Source organism: Tachysurus vachellii, chromosome 10 (assembly GCF_030014155.1).
Source record: "Tachysurus vachellii isolate PV-2020 chromosome 10, HZAU_Pvac_v1, whole genome shotgun sequence".
In the NCBI taxonomy this organism is placed as follows: domain Eukaryota; kingdom Metazoa; phylum Chordata; class Actinopteri; order Siluriformes; family Bagridae; genus Tachysurus; species Tachysurus vachellii.
The window spans coordinates 2,865,720-2,890,277 of record NC_083469.1 but is presented as its reverse complement, the minus strand read 5'-3'; the positions used below and the strand labels follow the sequence as shown (position 1 = coordinate 2,890,277).

The following is a 24,558-nucleotide window of genomic DNA, read 5'->3' as shown; positions in this document are numbered from 1 at the left end:
ACTTTATAAAATAATAATGCAAATTTTAATAACATGCTTTAATGGAATTCCTCCAATCTGGCAACCATATTATACATACTGTACGCACTATATCCTAAAGTTCATTATACACTATGGATTGAAAGAACTCTCACAGATATAACAGACCTTTCTATAGAAATAGATTAAACCCTTTGACATATAAATTAATATTTTATTGTGACAGAACATATCAAATTAAGCACCTTTTTTTTTTCTATTGAAGTACGGGGGATTGAGTGGGATTGATCTGGCAACCCAATAGCAACAAGTTATGGGCAACTTTTTTACTCCACCTTCACAAGATGCTGTAGATACATTTTTACAAGCTTCAGCGAATGGAGTCCGAACATTTTTCATAGATTAGATATTAAATCGATCAGAGAATCAGTGGAATCGGTTTCTTTTGTTTCTGGACTGGGATTAAATCTGATGTAAGTAGAGATTCTCATGCAGTAATGTACGGTTTTATTTCATGTGTTGTGTAACTTTATGTTCAGGAAGAAGAGTAGAGTTGAGAGCGAATTATATAGAATAGATATGACAGATATTTAATACAATGAGAGGTGTGAATTAACCAAGTTATTTAATACTGTTAGAATAATCTGAAAGAGACCAAAAAACCCTCCTTATTTATTTATTTGTTTGTTTGTTTGTTTGTTTGTTTGTTTATTAAACTAAGACTACATGATCTAGCCACTGTATTAACACCCAATTTATTTTATATTCCTTTATATTCCTAAAATCAAATATTTATCAAATTTACTAGATATAAATCCGACACTGTGAGCTTTGTACTGTAAAAATTTTTTTTACAAACTTTAGGAAGTTTAGGTATACACTAGATAAAATTTAAACTATATACAGCTCTAAAGCAAAATTTGCTTGCTAGACACACTGCTAAAAAAAAAATGAAAAAAAAATAAAGCTCCTGTAGATTTAACTCGGATTTACACTTGCTGACGTTTTGCAACCATGTGGATTTTCTTAATCACTTAATAATTTAATGCTCGAACTGTGACATAGGGTTTTATTTTTTATTTCCTTCTCTGTAATAAAACTTATGTTTAAATGTCAGAGCGTTTGTCAGTCCTAAGATTTGGTCGGTTTCTGTGCAGTGTTTCTTGAGCCCGTTCGACTAGTTTGACTACATTAACATTAGAAAAACATTAACATAACACAAGCTAATTAAACCTGCATTTATATTTATATGTACAATCTGCTCTTGTAATACAACACGTTTCTTCAAATGTAGGACTTAAATGTACTGGAAATTAAACTGGAAAGTTAATTTCTTGAAAAATGTTTAAAGAGTTGCAGTAGCAGCCAAATTATTGAACTAGTCTTGACTTCTGGTGTTAAAATACAGGATTAAATATTCAGAATTTGTTTACTTTTTAGCTTCGGTTTAAATCTCAGAGCTCCCGGTGAAGTGAAACAGATTTGCAAGCTTTATTAAACTGATAAGCAGCATACTTTAGACATGACTTAAGCACCAAGACCTCACAGAAGACTGAACTATGATCAGATGAACAATTTCTCATTTATTCCATCTAAACATTAAGAAATAAACTTTATCTGCTAACTGAATAGTTACATTACATTTACGGCATTTAGCAGACACCCTTATCCAGAGTGACTTGCAACTGAGGGTTAAGGGCCTTGCTCAGGGGCCCAGCAGTGGCAGCTTGGTGGACCTGGGTTTCGAACCCATGACCTTCCGTTCAGTAGCCCAACACCTTAACCACTGAGCTACCACTACCACATAATAGTTATGTGTGATTAACTTGCAGTGATAACACTTGACAGATTTCTGTATAGCTAGCTAGCTAGTAGCCAGCTAATATTACAGTAGGAAGTCTGCTGTGTTTTTTTTTTTTTTTTAAGGAAATTGTACCATAACTCTACCTTTTTGTGTTTTTGTTTCTTTTCCCAGAGTTCATTGAGACCCCATCATCAGAAAAAGAATTACACAGAATCAAGTAGACAAAAAAACAGTAGATCAGAGATCAAGTAGTGTGAAGAAAAGGAAAAAGAAAAGGATCAGGAGACTAGGAAATCAGAGCTATGGACTGGAAAACATTCCAGGCCCTGCTCAGTGGGGTAAACAAATACTCGACGGCGTTCGGCCGCATCTGGCTCTCGGTGGTTTTCGTCTTTCGTGTCCTGGTGTATGTGGTAGCAGCAGAGCGAGTGTGGAGTGATGACCAGAAGGACTTTGACTGTAACATCAGGCAGCCTGGATGCGCCAACGTATGCTATGACCACTTCTTCCCCATCTCGCACATCCGCCTGTGGGCCCTTCAGCTCATCTTTGTCACGTGCCCGTCACTACTTGTGGTCATGCACGTCAAGTATCGTGATGAACGGGAACGCAAATACCGCGCCAAACACGGCGCTGATACCAAGCTCTATGATGATACAGGCAAGAAGCATGGAGGCCTCTGGTGGACCTATCTGATCAGTCTCTTTGCCAAGACAGGAATTGAGGTGGCCTTTCTCTACATCCTTCACCACATCTACAATAGCTTTCATCTGCCCCGAGTCGTTAAGTGCCAGATCTTACCATGTCCCAATGTTGTGGACTGCTACATCGGCCGGCCCACTGAAAAGAAGATGTTCACCTACTTCATGGTGGGTGCCTCAGCCATCTGCATTGTTCTGAATATCTGTGAGATCTTATATCTCCTAGCCAAGCGCATCTCCAGCTGTGCCAAGCGTTCCAGGAGTCATCGAGCACAAGCCATGCATATGTACAAGCCAAGTCGGGACCAGGATAGCAACTGTACGCTGCCCATGCATGAACTGGAGAACAAACCACAGACCAAGTCCAAGCTGGGCATCCCACCTACAGATTACAAGACAAGTGTTTTCATGAGGGCTTCAGCTCCAAACCTTAGCTTTGCCTAACAGTTAGATCCACTTTTACATATTCCAGGGAGAGAGAGGGAGAGAGAGATCTTATCCATGGACTTTATGAGCTCTCACTTGTGATCTACAAATGTTTGGAGCAAGCTCTCCCTCGAACAGTCCACTACCTTGCTCTAGGACAAAGATTCACTTGTTTGTATGTATATGTGAGATGGAGGTGAATGCAGGACTTTGGAAGAATATTGAGATTCGCCACAAATCTCAAATTCTCACACTTCTTTCCCTTGACGTCCCTCATCCTGTGCACTACAAGAGCAGGGAACAACCGACAGAATAATCTGTGGAAGCACTTTATAAGATACGCAGCTCGGATAAAATGCTTGCAGTCACGTTTTTAATTTCAGATGAAAAGCGAGTGGCGAATGATTTCTGTAGTTTTCTGTGGTAACTGAAACAACGAACACGGACTAAACAACTCTTTAGAGTTGAGAAAGTTTTTTGAACCACACTAAAGGGAGACAGCAATAACAAAGCAAACATGGAAATCTCAACGAGCCGGTTCAAAGCTTCTCCAAATGAAGCCTGTTTTTTTTTTTTTTTTTTTATTCTATTGTTTGGTTCTTTGAATTTCTATTGTACAATCCCTTCTTTGTCCTCTATTTACTGTAGGATCTCCACTGCAACTATAAACGCCTGGATGCTATTTTTTTCTCTCTTCACTGGATATCGAATGTCTCTCATCTATTTATTTCCCACTTTATTTTTCTGTGTTTCTTTCAGGTTTACTGGATGTTGACTTGTTGACAGATAAGATAACTAGTACACATTCCAATTTAATCTCATTCAGGAAGTACGGAAGAGCGTACACAAGGCTAGCAAGGAGAGAATTCTGAGGATGAGGTTACCTTCTGAGTCTGGTTCCTCTCAAGGTTTCTTCCTCATATCATCTTAAGGAGCTTTTCTTTGCCATCATCAACTCAGGCTTGCTCATTAGGGATAGATTTTAGAGATAAATAAGTAGTAACTTAATTTTAAACTTTTTATTATTTTTATTCTTTGTTTCTATACTTCTGCAAAGCTGCTTTGAGACGATGGCCATTGTTAAAAGCCCTATACAAATAAATTGAATTATCCTTGGCTGAAAGGACAAGAACTTCCACAGCCATGGCACGCAGGAAGGACCTTATACATGCAACTGTATTATCTTTACACAAACGTCTACAGCTTTGGACTTCTGTTGTGATTTGAATGAGTTTCATGACATCAGAGTTGAAATGCTGAGAAATCTTTCCACAGCTCAGGAGAATGTTTATTCCTTTCATCACTCCTGAAAGGAAAACCACGGCCAGGTAGCCTCGTTTTTTTTTCTTACAACAAGCAAACTCGTGCAAGCTCGGGGTTTCCTCCGGGTACTCCGGGTTTCCTCCCCCGGTCCAAAGACATGCATGGTAGGTTGATTGGCATCTCTGGAAAATTGTCCGTAGTGTGTGAGTGCGTGAGTGAATGAGAGTGTGTGTGTGTGCCCTGCGATGGGTTGGCACTCCGTCCAGGGTGTATCCTGCCTTGATGCCCGATGACGCCTGAGATAGGCACAGGCTCCCCGTGACCCGAGGTAGTTCGGATAAGCGGTAGAAAATGAGTGAGTGAGTGAGTGATGATAATAATAATGGCTATTTATAGAGCACAGTGTAGTTCACGATGCTTTATATTAAAACAACACCACACAGGAAGAACTCTTAAAAAAAACAGGTAATGATCTAAAAGCTACTATTACAGAAGTTAATACAAATTATTGTAGGATAAAAAGATTTATGAGCTGTTTATAGCACAAAAAGTGGTATTTGAGAACAGGGTGTGTGTCTCTCTCTCTCTCTCTCTCTCTCTCTCTCTCTCTCTCTCTGTTTTCCAGAACAAGTGTTATATAAATCCAGCTTTACAGATCAGAGCACCTGAGGGGTTTATAACATTCCAAACTTGCACAGGCTTGCTATGGATCAAAACAGGAGATTTCAGAACATTGATAGCAAAGAGTCAAAAACAATCCTCAAAGAAAAAAACAGAAAAGAAAAGCAGGTCAGTGCAGCGCGAATGTGAAAGCGCATTCAAACTTGCTAAGAACAAACACATTCATGCTTCATCTCCAGTGTTACGTTTATTCAAGCAGATTGTTTTCTCTTTATCGAGACTCGACCGAGCCGTGAGTCAGTGTCGTGTTGAATCAAGCCAGAGGGACGTTGAATGTTCGAGTTTACTCGAGTAAATCGAGCCTGAAAGAGCTTTAATTGGAACAAAATGCTGAGAGCTGTTTGTAACATTTTTTTATATTCTTATTAATAAAATGTAAATGTTATATAAAGAAATTTGTCCTAAAAAATTGTGTTTTTACTATAAGCTCGTAAGTGTTTATAGCTGCTGAACGTACAGTAAGTGAGAACAAGAGCTAACATGTTTCATGGACATTCCACAACATTAAATATAAAACATAAAATAGATAAAAAATTGTACATCATGTCATCCGTTAAATCCATTGAAATTCTAACAGGAATTATAATCGCTGTGGTATAAGGGAAATAAAACGTCAGGACAAAATAATCGACTTCCGAGTGATCACGGTGTCTATGCTACGTTATAGCGTAGCGTAAACGTCATGTCGTTTATTGTTAAATCAAATTTATCGTTAAGTAAAGTTTTAAATCTGGATCAGATTTGAATGTTGAACAAATGACCTACTTTGAATTGCTTCAAAAAGGAGACGCAGTAATCCGTTACAGTTACAAAGCCAGTAAGATCATTACACGTGTGCCAAATATTTAGATTGTGATTACAGCTTAATAATGAAAATAAGCTTACGGGAATTTCAGAAAGGAACGTGGTGCCCTTAAGGGAAGGAAAAACACTCACTGAGAAAAGGAAGAGATGACAAAAGCAACAAAAACGAAATAACAAATCAACACAAGAAGACGTTCGGAAAAGATTTCACTGTGCAAAGTTACAAGAGATGTTTTATTACTTTTGTCATTATCCAGAATAGATGGATTAATAAGCAGCAGATTTTCTTTATGAAATCAAATCAAACAGGTCATTAAACACACACACAAAAAAGCAAATTAAATCAAAGTCGATGTGTCGGAAAAAGGAACATTAGGCAAGCACCAGGAGAAAGTGTTCAGGAATTGTTTTGGATTTAGGAACATGAGAAAGAACTCGTGTGTTGACTCCGCACCACAAAATCTCCAAAATCCGATCGAGCATCTGTGGGATGTTCTGGATCGAACAAGTCAGATCCACGGAGGCTCCAAAGGCTCTGCTGCTGAAGTCTTGGTGTCAGATTCCACAGCATACGTTCTTCAAAGATCTTTTGGAGTCCATCATGAGTCCACAAAGAGGAGAAACGATTCAGCATCTGTGTAAGTCTTTCATATTAAAACTTTTTCTCTTAAATAGCCAAAGAACCTGTTATGAATTTTTATATGAATAAAATGTAAATGTTTAAACAACTTCAAACTTTAATAAAAACCTACAGCATGACGGTCCACTACGTCTCTACTTTATCTTTATTAAAATCGTATTATTCTATTGCCTTAATGTGTAAATCCATCAAACACCTCAAGCTTGAAACATCCTTTCCCTCGAGTCATCTGTACTTGAACCAGAACACAGTAAAGAAAGATGAAATAAAGAAAAATAAAATAAATGGAATATGCCACAAGTCACATGTTCAACAGGAAGTTGGTCAACCAAACTTCCTGAAGATCTCACAGTAAGTACGTTTTCTTGTAATTTTACTTTATTTTCAGTGAAACTGTGATACTCACTGTTAAGCTTACTAAAAAACTACAATTCAAGGGTCCAAATTATCTACAGAAATGAATCAATTCATTGGAAAAAATATACATTCAGATAGTCTTAATGTCCTTATGTCATTAGATTGGATGCAAGTTTTTGTATGAACGTTTGAAGACTTCAGCAGGAAGGAATCAGTGTTAAGTCTGTAACGATCTCAGAAATGACACTGACCTGTTGGTTCCTCAGGGGCTCTTGGGTTATACGATTCCACTGGACTATAAACTGTTGTAGAAAAGACATTATTTATATTTACATTATTTCCTGTCCAGTGTCACCTGAATGAAGATGAGGTTCTTTTCTGAGTCTGGTTCCTCTCAAGGTTTCTACCCCATCTCAACGCTAGCTTCTGACTCCAACATGGCCGCTCAGTGATTTTCGGGTACAATGTGCAGTTTATGTTCTTGTTACATCTTCTTATGAAGACTTCTTGATTATTCATCATTAAAATCAAGGTAATAAAGAATATAAACAAATTGCATTATAAAAATGTAAAATATTGCCCACATCTGACTGATAAGGAATCATTCATTTTTAGATTTGGCGTAATCAGTGAACTGTGGCTCTATTAACCTAAAAGATATACGAATGATGTAACAGAAATACGATCAGATCAGTTCCTCTGAGATATTTAATCATTTTGTGATTGCAGAAATTCAGGCGAAATTTCTTATGATTTTGCTAAATTTCTCTAGAATTTTGCGTCGTGTCATCGCAAACACGTATTCAGCTCCTTTCGTTCACGTCTGCAGGACACGTGTAAAGCTCTCGGAGAATGTCATTCCATGTGTTTAAAAGAAGAATCCTGTGCTCGTGATTTCACCAAAAATATTACAAATTTGGAAAAAGAAAAATCAGAAAAATCAGGTTTTGGGTAACAATCAGAAAAAACCTCCCAAAAAAACAGAAATCCTGGAGAAACTGAAGAAAAAGAAGAAGACGACAAAGAAGAAGACTTTATTAATGGCCCAGAATTAATTATAAAAATCAATGTACTTTGCATAGTAAAATTCATATTAGAAAATAATTTTAATACAATATAAATTTGTGTGAATAATTGTAATGGTATTTTAAAGAAAGAAAGAAAGAAAGAAAGATAGATAGATAGATAGATAGATAGATAGATAGATAGATAGATAGATAGATAGATAGATAATGTAATGAAATGTATTGTTTTCACATGTAATAAATGAACAAATCCCAGATTTCACAATTACATTACAACATAATAAACTTATTGTCTGATTTCTGAACAGTTTGTTCCTATAACATTATTCATTGTTTCTTCCTTTTGACATTTGGGAAGCTGTTTCTGAATGTTATCTATGATAGTTCCTCATTATTGTTCTTTTTCTGTGCTCAGACTGGCCCATTTTAAGAAAAAAATGTCCTTTAGTCATTTACTAGGTAAAGGAGCAGGTAAATAATAGAAATGCTCGGGTGATTACGTTTGTGCCTGACGCGTTAGTGCAGGTGGGTCTCAGCGGAAATGAGTCAGCAAGGCGACGTTCCCATGAAGCTGTCATGTAGTAGAGACATGTCTAAATGAGATGTGAGACTGAAGAATAAACACAGTATCAAGAAAAATGGGATACAGTGACAGAGCAATAAAGTGGAATGCTGGGCTAGGATGGAGCAAGACTTCACGCTAAGTAATCCAGTCTTTCAGGACAGATGAAGAGAACTCAGGGCGAGTCCTAGGGTCAAGCAGTTAAGGCTTTGGGTTAAGCAATGATGGTTACAGGCCTTAATGGTGATGTATCATGGTTGACCCTGTGCTCTGTTCCCAACACCCAAAGTTGGTATATGTGAAGAACGAATTTCACTATGCTGTAATGTACGTGAGAGAAAATAAAGGCTTCTTCTTTTCTCTGCCTAGTGCACAAGGGTTGATGAAAGCAGGATTGGGTTAAACATAAAGCCTACATTTATAGCAGATGTCCATTTCCAGAACGACTTACATTAATCTCATTTTTATACATCTGTGCTCTTGAGGGATATGGGCCATGCTCACTTTCTATTCAAGGCCAACTTAAGCGCCGAGTTCCCGCTTAATCAATTAATAAAAGCATGAAATGTCTCCTGTTAAGCAGAGACCTTTACCCGAAACTCAAATCTTTATTTTCTGAATCTTAGCGCAATCAGTGCAAAGTTCGCTAAAGCAGAAAAACTTCATTGCTGGCAGTCAACCACAACCTGTGTGACAGGTAATGTGAGGGTGTGTACACGTTAAAGCACGTATAGATTTAAGAAAATGGACTGAAAGACGAGCTCAAGGAATAAGTGTCAGTATCTTATGCGTGTTTCAATCATTTAAACATCATGAATCTCACCTGAATGTAGACAGGAGATAGCTTGAGAGAGAGAGAGAGAGAGAGAGAGAGAGAGAGAGAGAGAGGTCCACAAAAACCTCCTCTTAACCTCTTCACTTTAGTTCTAAAGCTAGCATATAGAACTAGCCTAAATAATAACGCTAGCTAAACAATAATGCTAGCTAAGTATTTCTGTTTCCTTTTACTATGTATTGTACCATTTGGACCATATACAACTGGTACAATACATAGTAAAAGGAAACAGAAATACTTAGCTAGCATTATTGTTTAGCTAGCGTTATTATTTAGCTTTCTTTCTGGGTAGAGTTTAGAATTGTGCTTAAATTGTCCAAGTAGTTTCTTTATAATGGTATCTATGTAGCATATTTCCTCCTCATGCCCAGTGCTCCCAGTATAAGCTCTTGATCCACTATGATCCTGACCAGATAAAGTAGATCTGATCTTTATTCATCTCATTGTTACAGTGTACTTACCTGAAACCAGGTGCCAACATTTTAGCACAACAACTCCAGCTATAGAATCTGACTCTATTAGCCAAGTGAAAATGTCACATACTGGGCCTTTTACTTGGTTTTTAATGAAGGGATTTATAAACTGTCGCCATTTCATTTTGTACTTCTTGAGATTTTATTTAAAGCTAACAGCTATCAAGTAAAAACCTTTTAGCTACAATTCATCCCCCACTCTACTTACATCACATCCTTCTTCTCGCTGGAGTTCTTGGGCGTCTCGTACAGATTTCTTGAAGTTTTTAAAACTTTTTGTTTGTAGAAAAATGGGACGAGTTTTTAAAAATACCGTCGCCTTATGAACATCGTTAAACCGATTTATTCTCAGCAGTAATTTATCATTTCACACCAACGTTAAGTCTCACAAACCTCCAGCTTCAGTTTTACTTAAGCTTCATGCAAAAATCCATTTAAAAAAAAAAAGATGATACGCAGCTAGCTTTTTTTCTCCTTCAGATGAACGTTCTAGATCCTGATATAAAAAAAAGTTCCAGCTGGAAACGGTGACGAGAAATCGGATCGCGGATTTCGAGATGCTGAAGATTTGAGGCGAGACAATATCTTGTAATTCAAGTCGCTGTTAGCTTTCTTTCACTACAATAGCACTTTTAAAGGAGGAAGTAAAAAAAAAGAATCTGAAAAAATGCAGGAAGTAAATAAGAATCCTGTTATCGCTGATGTTATGTAAACATGCTGATTTTTTTCCTGCTTCGTTAATCAGCTGCCTTTTGTATTATTACGTATTATCATCAAGCACATTGAACAAATTCAAGCAGATCCAGTTATTACATAACCACCATTTATTTGAGCGTTAAATCAAGTTAGCAAATAAAGGATGTAGATAAGTGATGAAAAAAAAAAAAATTATTCAAGTATATCGATCGTTCGATCAAATGTTTACTGTAGAAGATCTGTGCACAGAAAGGTCTTTTATCAACGTCCTCCAAACGTTCTCCTAACGTTCCATCAGCAGCATGAAGCCTCCGCAACCACAACGTGGTTATAAAGCAATAAATTAAACAGAAAGTTCGTCCTGCTCCGTCTTTTCCGTCGAACGTTTGCTTAAAGAAACTTTGTTTTAGAGACAAAAACCTAACGAAGGCTTTTCTCATTCCACAGAGGCTTCGAATTCCTCACCGCATTCCTGATTTAATAGTTGCTGCATCGGGTCTCAGTCGGCTAAAACAGTAACGTAAAAAAAAATTAAAAATTAGGAAATGTGGAATATAAACGTGAAGCTGATTATTTTCCCGCATTTCCTGAAGTATGTTATCGCCCTTGTACCACAGCCAGTTGCCAAAGATTACAATTTAATATCAATTTATTAAAGAATGAAATGTACTTTTTATCCCTTTACGGATACGTTTAAATGTTGTAACGTTTTTAATTCGACGTTCATAGTTAATAAGGAGCTGTGGTAGCTTAGCGGTTAAGGTGCTGGGCTACTGAGTGAAAGGTCATGAGTTTGAATCCCAGGTCCACAAAAAGGTGTCGGTGCTGGGCCCCTGAGCGTGGCCCTTAACCCTCACTTGCTCAGTTGTATAAATTTAAATAAAATATAAGTCACTCTGGATAAGGGTGTGTCAGAAATGTAAATGTAATAGTAAAAGAAACACGAAACTTTACCCCTGACAAAAACACGGACACTGGAGGCTCCTTACACATCCTTTTGTTATCATTTTTAACAACAGTATCAGCACCAACTGACCAATCAGAATCGAGAATCCAACCGTGCTGTCTGTAGTAGAAGGACTTTTCTTTAAGACACATGGAGACATATCACATACTCGTAATTCCTCATGTTTTTGTTTGGGTCATTTATTGGCAGTACCGAGCGATATTAATGTGAGAGCCAACTGCCTTAAGGGCTTCTGGAAAGGATGCAGCTCTATGCAGGACCATATTAGGGCTCGAAAACAGGACCGGACTGTGGATCAGCAGATCTGATGAACCAGAAAAAAACATTAACGCTTCTTACTGAACAGATAAAAGTGTTAATGTCTTATCAGGAAACAATGTGTGTGTGTTATTTTAGGAACATTATAGGATGAGAATTAAAATATTGAGGCATTGTGAAGAATTCTAAGACACTAGACAGTTTATACACATGCTTCTGTATATTTATAACAGACTGTAACTCGCTGCCAGCCAGCAACACACACACACAGACACACTCTCTCTCTCACACACACACACAGACACACACTCTCTCTCTCACACACACACACACACTCTCTCTCGCTCTCTGACACACACACTTGTCAAATCCGAGGCATCCAGACAAGAAGCAGTCGCTGTACATGCTTCCGTAATAAACAGACGTGTGTGTGTGTGTGTGTGAGATTACAGACTGATCCATGAGAAATTCTCCAGTGTGAGTGTATTCTAAAAACAAGCCACCGATTCAAACCGCTTCCTTCAATTATTTGACCAAATGGAAAGTGTGTATCAGCTGGAGACGGTGTGTGTCGCAGGTTACACAATATGTCTACACAATATGCATCCATTCATTAGGCTCTGCAGGGATAATGGTACTTCCTGTTCAGCAGGAAGTGGCAGATTCAGAGAGAGCGACTGATTTGAGTTAAGGTCAACACCGTCAGGATGAACATTACCCAATTGGCACAGTGGTTAGTACATTAGGCCTGAGGGAACGAACAAACAAACACACACACACACACACACACACACACACACACACACACACACACACACAGCTGAACGGAACGAGGTCACAGTTTACACGAAGCTTGAGCAACTTTGGAACCGGTTCGTCTGTTGAGAGAGCGGCAGATAAATGTTCCAGCGTCAATCAGCTTCTGCAGGTCGACTCCCTGTAACAGACACAAAGACGTGACTCAATACCACCAGTTCTTACTGGAAATGTAACACTAACATTCAGTTTCACAGATAAACAAAGCTGAGTTACATATAATGAACTCTAATTAACACCCTGACACACCCTGACACACCCTGACACACTAACGATCTTACACTCTCTCTTACTCCAGCACCCTTACACCCCAGCACCCTTACACCCCAGCACCCTAGCACTCTAGCACCCGTACACCATAGCACTCTAGTACCCGTACACCCTAGCACTCTAGTACCCGTACACCCTAGCACTCTAGTACCCGTACACCCTAGCACTCTAGCACCTGTACACCCTAGCACCTGTACACCCTAGCACCTGTACACCCTAGCACCTGTACACCCTAGCACTTGTACACCCTAGCACCTGTACACCCTAGCACTCTAGCACCTGTACACCCTAGCACTTGTACACCCTAGCAACTGTACACCCTAGCACCTGTACACCCTAGCATTCTAGCACCTGTACACCCTAGCACTTGTACACCCTAGCACTCTAGCACCTGTACACCCTAGCACCCTTACACCCCAGCACCCGTACACCCTAGCACTCTAGCACCTGTACACCCTAGCACTTGTACACCCTAGCACCCTAGCACCTGTACACCCCAGCACCCTAGCACCCTTACACCCCAGCACCCGTACACCCTAGTACTCTAGCACCCGTACACCATAGGACTCTAGTACCCGTACACCCTAGCACTCTAGCACCTGTACACCCTAGCACTTGTACACCCTAGCACTCTAGCACCTGTACACCCTAGCACCTGTACACCCTAGCACCTGTACACCCTAGCATTCTAGCACCTGTACACCCTAGCACTTGTACACCCTAGCACTCTAGCACCTGTACACCCTAGCACCTGTACACCCTAGCACCTGTACACCCTAGCACCTGTACACCCCAGCACCCTAGCACCTGTACACCCCAGCACCCTAGCACCTGTACACCCCAGCACCCTAGCACCCTTACACCCCAGCACCCTAGCACCCGAGCACCTGTACACCCTAGCACTTGTACACCCTAGCACCCTAGCACCTGTACACCCCAGCACCCTAGCACCCTTACACCCCAGCACCCGTACACCCTAGTACTCTAGCACCCGTACACCATAGGACTCTAGTACCCGTACACCCTAGCACTCTAGCACCTGTACACCCTAGCACTTGTACACCCTAGCACTCTAGCACCTGTACACCCTAGCACCTGTACACCCTAGCACCTGTACACCCTAGCACCCGTACACCCTAGCACCCGTACACCCTAGCACCCGTACACCCTAGCACTCTAGCACCTGTACACCCTAGCACCTGTACACCCTAGCACTTGTACACCCTAGCACCTGTAAACCCTGGCACCTGTACACCCTAGCACTTGTACACCCTAGCACTCTAGCACCTGTACACCCTAGCACTCTAGCACCTGTACACCCTAGCACTCTAGCACCTGTACACCCTAGCACTCTAGCACCTGTACACTCTAGCACCTGTACACCCTAGCACTCTAGCACCTGTACACCCTAGCACTCTAGCACCTGTACACCCTAGCACTCTAGCACCTGTACACTCTAGCACCTGTACACCCTAGCACTCTAGCACCTGTACACCCTAGCACTCTAGCACCTGTACACCCTAGCACCTGTACACCCTAGCACCTGTACACCCTAGCACCTGTACACCCTAGCACCTGTACACCCTAGCACCTGTACACCCGTACAACCTAGCACCCGCACACCATAGCACTTGTACACCATAGCACTCTAGCACCCAAGCACCCGTACACACCACAACACACACGCATGCCCACACACCAAGCACACAGATAATGAACATTTTTATTGTTTTAATAAAAGGTCAGGGTTGAGAACCTGTGACCTTGACTATAAATACTTATTTACATACTTACAATACTTATATGAACATTATTTTGATTATTGATTTTTGAGATTGTATTTAAGTTCATTTTTATTAGTAATATCAGTGTTTTTGTTCTTTTACATCTCTGAAAACACACAAAAACTTTAAGGCTCATTTAGTCCGAGTTTCTATTAAAACAATTTCCAGCATGATGTTGCCTCAAGATCCTCAATACAGAAAAAAGCAATGCAGTCCAAACAGGGCTAAGAACACTGTATATAATGCACTGCATATCAACGTCATAACACTTTATTTTCTAATGTTTGTGATTTCTGTGATTAGATATTTCACTAAATATCCGTCATCACTTTTACTACCATTATTAGGTTCTCTGCATCTTCTACAGCTGAAATGTGAAAGATGTTTCAGGCTGAATTTAAAATAGATTTCAAATAAATCTGTATTGTGACAAATAACAGTTTCTGTATCTGTTTATAGTTATGTTTAAGATTGTAGAACAATGTAAAACAGTAATATCCTGTTCTCCTCTAGACTATAAACATTCGTTCTCTCACCTCGCTCTTTTGTTTCTCTCTTCAATTTAATAGGACATAAAAAAAATCCCCAGGTTGTCATGTCACTGACAAACCGCACGGTATAAACTCCTCTGTCCTCGTATGTCTTCTATCAGACCGTGAGAAACAGAAACGAGTGAAAATAAATTACGCACCATGACACACGGTCCGTCCTGCGTCTCCTTCTCTTCAGGCCAAAGGAGTGAAACGATAAAACAAAAATGTATCAAAAAAATAAATAAAATAAAAGTACTATGACACGGGCAGAGCTATGACGCGTTACGTCACTTCATCGTACTCTGTATCAAGTTAATTAAAAAATAAATAAATAAATAAACAGGTCATGTCATTGAAAAAACACAAGGTGGCGCTAAAGTCTCCTTCCATAGAAAAAAATCTGCCAATTCAACAATCACACACATCCTCTTCAGGACTATTACCTGTGTACGCTGTTACTATAGTAACGACAACGCATTAAAGATGAGCGCATTGATATTATAATGTTATCAGGTCATCTACGCTATTTTTTTTAGCCGTGTGTACACGTACTGTCTGTATCCCGAGTCCGTGCAGCATGTACACGACGTCCTCCGTAGCCACGTTCCCAGAAGCCCCCTGAGCGTACGGGCAGCCACCCAGTCCTGCCACTGACGAGTCCACGACGCTGATGCCGTTCTGCGCAAGGGGAAAAGATACCATATGAGGAAGAAATGACGTAGAAATGAGTGTAGAGGAAAATAAACTATTTAATGTTATAACGTGCAACGAGTTAAAGGATAAATGTGGGTTTGAGAATCGGTGTCATGATCTGATCTGATACCTTTGTTCTAAAAACTGTGTTTCAGTTCACTTCATTTGTTTTTTTTTTGTTGTTGTTTATTTATTTCCTTTATAGAATATGTGAATAACGATTTTAGTTTTTTTAAATTTATTTATTTTTAATCAATAACAATTTATTTGAAAACGCGTCTTTTAAAACGGGACGTTTTTTAACGTGCGTTTTCCAAAAAAAGTTAAAATCGGATTGGATCATCATCTGCTTTCTGTGAAGCTTTAATCTCTTTCTGCATACAGAGATGATGAAAGGGAAACAAGGGAAAGAAGCTTCCAGAAAGCTGTGTGTGCCGTCGAGATGAGCGTCTGACCTGCAGCGCGACCAGGATGTTAGCGAGCGCCTGGCCGTACGTGTCGTGACAGTGAACAGCCAGAGCGTCGACCGGAACCTCCTTCTTCACCGCCTCCAGCATCTCGGACATGCCGCCCGGCGTACCGACTCCGATCGTGTCACCCAGGGAGATTTCGTAACAGCCCATCGCGTACAGGCGCTTCACCACATCGGCTACTTTCGACGGTGAGACTTTGCCTTCGTAAGGACATCCTAGGACACAGGACACGTAGCTGGAGGAACAAAACGTGGTTAGCGGTTTAACTGCAACGTAAAATACTATAAAGAGCTGATGATTATTAAATAAAATTACAGAATAATAATATTAGTATAATAATAATAAATTAATTAAATCCCCTGCTCGAAAATAAACGGAAAAATCTTCTTGTTCTCTATAACGTGGATTAAAGAGCTTTTTAAAGAGCTTATCGTGTTGTGACAGTAAAGAATAAAACGCCGCATGGTTTATGATTTGATATGAAAATAATCAAAGACAGGATGGTGTGATGAAGCGGAGTCACTGATCCCAGTATCAGAATGAATACTGTGTGTGATTTACAGCTGCGCTATTGTCAGACCATCGACATCACTGCTGAGGTGTTGCCAGGGACGGAGCGTCGATCTCACCCTCGTACAGGGATTCCTTCCTGTTTGGCTGCTGCGGTCACTTCCTCGAAGCGCTGCAGGCTCTCCTCCACCGAGCAGTTAATGTTCTTCTTACTGAAGAGCTCCGAGGCGGCGCCGAAGATCGCCACCTCCTTCGCGCCAGCCTTCACCTACAAATAAAAGTGTAATATTAGTGCAGACGCTCATCTGTACAAGAGAGAGATAGAGATATATATATATAAAAAATAAAACACAGACTGGGCTGCATGGTTATTATCCATGTCCTCGTGACACAGCTACAGAGTTGATTATTTACTGATTAAGGTGAAATCCACAGTCATAAATAATTAAATACTGATTTTAAATACTGAGTTTTTTCCACGATTTTGCTGCTACTTACAGCAGCTCTGTAGCCCTTTAGGTTAGGTGTCAACACCGGATAATTCACACCAGGCTTCCTGCTGATGCCTCGCATCACTTCGTCCTGATCAGCCATCTGCAAAAAAGGCCAGAGACAAGGCTGTATTAAAGGTGGGGTCTCCGATGTTTGAAAGCCAATGTTGACATATAAAATCACCAAAACAAACACGCCCCTAACCCAAACGGGTCCCACCCCTGTATTGATAGCTCCGCCCACACATACATACGTAACCCAGACAACTACTGGAAAGAAATGTGTCTATCATAGCATAAGGGAAGAACAATACGATTGCAGATAAACAAACAAGCAAAAATGACACACAAGCATAATCATGTAAAGGACAAAGGCATATATTAGTTCTGTGTAACAAAGTAAAACCAACGTTACTCACCTATTGAGAAGGAAAAAAGCGCCTCGGCGTCTTAAGTAAAGTTGGTCACATATTCACAGATTGGAGTTTCCCGAGTCAATAACTCCTGAGCTAAACACTGTTACTACACAAAACACGGTTGTAGCTGCGTCTCTACATTACTACGATAGAAAAGAGGTGTTATTTGTGTAGTAACAGTGTTTAGCTCAGGAGTTATTGACTCAGGAAACTCCAATCTGTGAATATGTGACCAACTTCCTGCTCCTTCAGTTCTCTCCAGCGCTGGAAAGCTGATCCTATATTAACACGTCCTACTTCTTACCTTATCGTAAGTCTTTCTTCTCTTTCTTTCTTTGTTTTTATCCTCCATGTCAATGTTAAAACCGCTTTCTGTTAATGTCACACATGCGCACTGAACACTCTCTCCGCCCATATTGACAAGACACACCCCTTTCTGCTCATTGGCTACACGTTCGTTTTGATTTATGTTTTGTTTGTCGTCCCGACTCAGTTTTCTGAAGCGTTCCCTCAAACAACGTACACCCCACCTTTAATACCTGCAATATTTCTGTTTATAACCTGTTAATAGTGAGAAAAGAAAAGATGTGTGTTATGTCAGTTAGTCTGTGGCAAAATGCAGTCCGTATTTTGTCAAAACCGATCCCCAGGAGTTCTGGGGTAACCAGAAACATAGCTATATGAAGGTATTTAGAGGTTTTTCAGTCACATTTTATTGGCTCATTGGGATCTGACACGTTTTCACCATTTCTACTAGCCATGTAGCTAAAGCATGACCATGTACTGTATATATATAGAGAGGTTACAGGCGATGAAGTACTGAAGAAGGAGGAAAAATAAACCCATACAGATTTATTATTAACAAATAATGTTACATATTTTCAGCTGTCATTACGGTATTTTATTTCCTACACCGTTATTAATACGGCAGGATTTGTTTGGAACTGTTGATTGTACATTAAAGAGTTAAACAACATTCTGAATATCACCAGAGCTTCTACCCAAAACCAGAGATACACAAGCCCGTTGCACTCGTCACAAATCACAAGTAACTTTGTCGACTGTGTGCGTCCCTTCATGGCGCCGATCCCTGTTCCCATCATCTTAATGTCTACATGCAGGAGGATAATGGACCATGTTACAAAAGTCTGATGCAATCATGGACCAAAATCTCAAAGGAATTTTTCAACATCTTGTGGAATCCATGCCAGGAAGTACTGAATGTTCAGTTGAGTGCATATACACACACCGATGCTAACTAATATCAGACTGTAAAAATTTGAATAAAAAAAACCAACTCTGAATAAGAAGTAAAACATTTATTGAATAATCAGAAGTACATGCAATAATTACGCGTATTCACTATAAATTAAATTGTTTATTTTAATGTACGCTAATATACGTGCTGAAGTGAGCTCATTGTTTACAACTAACAGTTTAGCGAGTACGCGAATTTTCGTTCGTTCTTTATTTCCGAAGCGTGCTGTAAAAACCAAATAAATCTGCTTCGGTGTTACAATTTAATTTTCCGTTAAACCGAAAGCACAAGAACTTCGCATTACGTTCATATATCCGATAGGATGCGAGTTATTCGATCGCGTGATTCAGAAGTTGCTAACGAGCCGATATCATCGCCTCGCTTAATTAATGCTATTCATTTTTTTTCCTCCTCTGAATGTAAACCAACCTCAGTTTGTATTTCCTGTGTTTGGTGTTCATCTTCTCAACATTGCTATTTTTAAAACTATGTGCGGCCTGAAATGTTTCTCGATTAAAGCGAGTTTTGTACTTTATTAACCCTTTGTGGTGTTTTATAGCAGTGTTTTATTCTTCTTACACAAAAGGAATTTGCCAACGTTTACTTTTGATGTGTTTATAGTTGTGGACTATCTGCAAAACCGTACAATTCCTGATATCACCTACATGTTACACACACGTCAATCCCTTACCTTCCCTGGAAGTTCAGAAGACTTCATGTGCTGTTACTGATCCCTGTCCTAGAGCGATGACACACATGGACTTTTCCTTAAATGTTCACAAAACATCTTACTGCTTTATCTGGACCTTGAGATAGAGTCAAACATACCTGTTGAGTCTATAGGTGAGCTTTTACTACGGAAATCTTAACTAGTGCATTAACCTCTTGAGACCCGAATCAAACTTGCAGGAGAATTCATTTGGATTATAACACTCTCTCTCTCACTCGTTTTCTACCGCTTATCCGAACTACCTCGGGTCACGGGGAGCCTGTGCCTATCTCAGGTGTCATCGGGCATCAAGGCAGGATACACCCTGGACGGAGTGCCAACCCATCGCAGGGCACACACACACACTCTCATTCACTCATGCTCTCACACACTACGGACAATTTTCCAGAGATGCCAATTTTCCAGAGATGCCATGCATGTCTTTGGACCGGGGGAGGAAACCGGAGTACCCGGAGGAAACCCCCGAGGCACGGGGAGAACATGCAAACTCCACACACACAAGGTGGAGGCAGGAATCGAACCCCCAACCCTGGAGGTGTGAGGCGAACGTGCTAACCACTAAGCCACCGTGCCTAGGACATTTTAACACAAAGAAACATAGCTGGTAAGTGCTGAACTCACAACTCTGTAGGGAAAGTGTAACAGTGTGGAAGTTTTAACGACACTAATGAGTTTATAAAATAGTTTTCTGTTCTGTTATAGGGCATTTAAAGTTCAGTAATCTTTAAAGAAAGGCGTCTGAGTAAAAAGAAGCTATTAAATGAATGAGTAAGCTGACTGACTTTAATGTTGTTTCTGTGATAATGATTTATTAGTCATTTGTATCTCAGTAAATTGTATTTACATATGTTTATGTCCTACATGAGAAAATCTTACTACGCTTGTGTTTTGTCTCTCATGCCTGAGATCATTTTCTACAATTAAATGTAAAAGGCTAAGGAAAAAAAAACAAACCCTTTTATATTAAATTCAATGATCCCTTTGACCTGAACACATCCCTCTAATTAACTATTTGAGATATTAATAGATGCTCAGTTTAAAAAGCATGGTCCTGTTGCCCAAACTGTAAATCCTTAGAAAGTCAGAAATATCCCCAAGCTTTTATTATGATGTTAGTGCTTAACAATGGCGTCTCTTTGTGCCGTCTGTGTGAATGACTTGCGGCCCTGTAGGCGTGCTCGTCTTAGCTCTGGTTAAGCAGGTGTCGGCTACATTACTGAACAAACCCAACAGGTTTCTAATTGTTTCTGAATTACGCAAACATGTTATTTACTTTTGTAATGCACGCTAGTTAAACTGTAGTAAAGAAGGTATGCAGATGCCCTTTTGCCCCCGTTTAAGAAAATGGTTTGCCCCCGTTTAAGAAAATGCAAATGAGATATTAAAGGTGCGGTGCACGATGTCTGAAAACCAATGTTGACATTTGAAATCACCAAAACAAACACGCCCCTAACCCAAATGGGTGTCACCCCTGTTTTGATAGCTCCACCCCACACATACATACGTAACCCAGGCAACTATTATGGCGGAACCTGTTGGGGCGGCTGGCCGAGGGGATATTTTTATCAGTAAATGAACACAATGAGTAATACTATGGTAATACAAATGTGTTTTTGTAGTACTGTGTGTTGTACCGTGAAAGGTTTAGCTCCGTTTCACACGGAAGACGACATTCAACACCTAGAACCCGAGGCAGAGGTAACGACAGGGGCTAATGTCAGACATGCGCACTGAACACTCTCTCCGCCGCATATTGACAAGACACGCCCCTTTCTGCTAATGTCAGACATGCGCACTGAACACTCTCTCCGCCGCATATTGACAAGACACGCCCCTTTCTGCTAATGTCAGACATGCGCACTGAACACTCTCTCCGCCGCATATTGACAAGACACGCCCCTTTCTGCTAATGTCAGACATGCGCACTGGACACTCTCTCTGCCACATATTGACAAGACACGCCCCTTTCTGCTAGTGTCAGACATGCGCACTGAACACTCTCTCCGCCGCATATTGACAAGACACGCCCCTTTCTGCTAATGTCAGACATGTGCACTGAACACTCTCTCCGCCGCATATTGACAAGACACGCCCCTTTCTGCTAATGTCAGACATGTGCACTGAACACTCTCCGCCACATATTGACAAGACACGCCCCTTTATGCTAATGTCAGACATGCGCACTGGACACTCTCTCTGCCACATATTGACAAGACACGCCCCTTTCTGCTAATGTCAGACATGTGCACTGAACACTCTCCGCCACATATTGACAAGACACGCCCCTTTATGCTAATGTCAGACATGCGCACTGAACACTCTCCGCCGCATATTGACAAGACACGCCCCTTTCTGCTCCTTGGATACACGTTTGTTTTGTTAGTCGGCCCGACTCAGTTTTCTGAAGCATTTCTCAAACATCGGGCACCTCACCTTTAATGAGCTCGTTCTAATATGTGATCATTTCTAATGTGGCACGCTGCCTTTTATGTCTTATTAACTTCCAAATAAGGAAATAGATAAAACGCACGATGTTCTGTACTTTAGTTTGAGTCTTTAACAGTAGTGTTTTAATACATTTATATTGGGTTTAGGATCTGTGGGCAGAAATAAATCCTGTATGTTTGTGCATATTAGTTCTTTGTGCCTTTGTGTCTCTATTCGATTGTGTATAATTATTAAACAGCAGGAAGTGAGACAGCTTACCTGTGGGACCCATTTAGGTGAGACGAAACTTGTGGCCTCAATGACAGGAAGTCCCGCCTCTGAGAGCATGTCAATCAGCTGGATCTTCACCTCAGCTGGAACAATGCTCTACAACACAACACAATTTATTTCATTAAACTATACAATAATGGAGTTAATTAAGATCTAGTAATAAAGGTTTTGTGAGGTTAATGATAAACAGGAAGCCGCCGTCACCTTCTCGTTCTGCAGACCATCTCGGGGTCCAACTTCCACTATCTTCACCCTTTCCGGAAGAGGCTTATTAGCACACAAACTAACCTGCAAAATACAATTGTATTCTATATTACTGTAGATAAACATATTTATACGTCATGTTGTGTGTTGCTTGTTATTCAGCTGGAAGCACAGTCTGGTATCTCTCTGGTGTGGTGTGTGTGTCTCTGGTGGACTGTGGGGGTGTCTCTGGTGGACTGTGGGGTGTCTCTGGTGGACTGTGGGGGTGTCTCTGGTGGACTGTGGGGGCACAAGTGTGTGTCTCTGGTAGTGTGTGTCTCTGGTAGTGTGTGTCTCTGGCAGAGTGTGTCTCTGGCAGAGTGTGTGTGTACGCAGGTGTGTGTCTCTGGTGGAGTTTGTGTACGCAAGTGTGTGTCTCTGGTGGAGTGTGTGTACGCAAGTGTGTGTCTCTGGTAGAGTGTGTGTGTACGCAAGTGTGTGTCTCTGGTGGAGTGTGTGTACGCAAGTGTGTGTCTCTGGTGGAATGTGTGTACGCAAGTGTGTGTCTCTGGTGGAGTGTGTGTGTGCAAGTGTGTGTGCGCAAGTGTGTGTCTCTGGTGGAGTTTGTGTACGCAAGTGTGTGTCTCTGGTGGAGTGTGTGTGTGCAAGTGTGTGTGCACAAGTGTGTGTCTCTGGTGGAGTTTGTGTACGCAAGTGTGTGTCTCTGGTGGAGTGTGTGTGTACGCAAGTGTGAGTCTCTGGTGGAGTGTGTGTGTACGCAAGTGTGAGTCTCTGGTGGAGTGTGTCTGTACGCAAGTGTGTGTCTCTGGTGGAGTGTGTGTGCGCAAGTGTGTGTCTCTGGTGGAGTGTGTGTGTACGCAAGTTTGTGTCTCTGGTGGAGTGTGTGTGTACGCAAGTTTGTGTCTCTGGTGGAATGTGTGTACGCAAGTGTGTGTCTCTGGTGGAGTTTGTGTACGCAAGTGTGTGTCTCTGGTGGAGTGTGTGTACGCAAGTGTGTGTCAGTCTGATGGTCACATATAACACACAACACTATTTGATGCTCAGGTTGTTAAAAGGACAGAAGCTTTGATGTGAGGCCATCTGATTCATCACCCAGAGAAAATGAGAAATAAACCCGGACTTCCGGTAGGTGGCGGTACTTCCCCAGTGTTCCTTCCAAGAATTAATAGCAAAAAGTTGCTTTAAAAAAATTGTTACATAACAAAGCGACAGCCTAATGTCGGTGAGTCAAATAATTGACTCGGCTCACTATTATGAGTCGAATATCAAAGTTCGGCTCCCAGAACGGCTCGTTGCTATTTAAAAAACAACCCAACAAACATCTCTGCATTAATGCTATTTGTTTGCTGTTGTGTACTTCATTATTCTCCCCGTAAAATGTTATCCACCTTTTTAAAAAAAAGGAAAGAAAATCAAAGCCCTGGAACCGAACGAACCAAGCCACATACGCGAGTCGACACTGTGTTTACTTAAGAGTCGACTCAAAGGAGTCGAAACGCATCATTGTCTATTTAAAGCAAAAACGTTCACAAACTGAATGTTTGTAAATGAGTATAATGTCACTAAAGGGTAGTGTTGGTGTTATACATATATATAAGAGGAAGCTAGTTAACACATACTGTAGCTAGTCTCTAGGACGTGGGGGGGGGGTCGGTGTCATTTGGGTTTGATTCACGATTCAAACGCGTATAAACGAATTAAAACGTAAAATATTTCGGCGTTAAAATAGTCAGAGCTTATATATGTAAATCTCGACTAGTCACCAGAACATAAAGGTTTAGAATTACACTCTAAATGAGCTGTTAACTAATAACAACACAACTGAAAATGGAAATGATTCACTTCCGGATTTGTGTGACGTACAAAACCTGGTCACCTTTTTTTACAGAAGCTCAACCTGTTGAAACGGAACCATTGCTTTTTTTACCTCCAGATCCAAGCAGTCGATCATGAAAAGCGTGTTCGAGCTCCAGAAGTGAGATAAAGTGCGTCACTGATGTATAACTCACTGATTTAGCAGAGATACAGTATCGCCCTGAAGTCTGTACAATCCTCATCCTCATCCTCATCATCTTCTTCATCATCATCACCGCCATGTTCCTTCCTCCACACCACCCTGAGTGTCCCTTCTGTCTATCTACACTCACTAACAACACCCACACCGCCATCTACTGCTGTGGATCTCCTTCTC

General features: G+C 40.7%; 2 protein-coding genes across 3 annotated transcripts; one reads left to right on the top strand and one right to left on the bottom strand.

Annotated features, from left to right (window-relative positions):
- Positions 1–292: 292 nt before the first annotated feature.
- gjb3 (gap junction protein beta 3) lies at positions 293–5,249 on the top strand. The gene is made up of 2 exons (XM_060878918.1): positions 293–452; positions 1,955–5,249. Exon 2 carries the CDS (start codon positions 2,086–2,088, stop codon positions 2,926–2,928), a length of 843 nt encoding a protein of 280 aa, XP_060734901.1. The 5' UTR covers positions 293–452; positions 1,955–2,085; the 3' UTR covers positions 2,929–5,249.
- Positions 5,250–11,371: 6,122 nt separating this feature from the next.
- On the bottom strand, positions 11,372–24,528 carry hmgcl (3-hydroxy-3-methylglutaryl-CoA lyase). Of its 2 annotated transcripts, none has more exons than XM_060878916.1 (8): positions 24,377–24,528; positions 22,368–22,451; positions 22,152–22,259; positions 17,049–17,144; positions 16,670–16,818; positions 16,023–16,275; positions 15,427–15,552; positions 11,372–12,408 (listed from the first exon to the last, which is right to left on the bottom strand). In XM_060878916.1, the coding sequence occupies exons 1-8, from the start codon at positions 24,461–24,463 to the stop codon at positions 12,307–12,309; spliced, it is 1,005 nt and encodes a 334-aa protein (XP_060734899.1). In that variant the 5' UTR covers positions 24,464–24,528; the 3' UTR covers positions 11,372–12,306. The 2 variants fall into 2 exon arrangements, with proteins under 2 accessions (XP_060734899.1, XP_060734900.1); XM_060878917.1 differs by having other exon boundaries at positions 24,295–24,429.
- Positions 24,529–24,558: the final 30 nt, after the last annotated feature.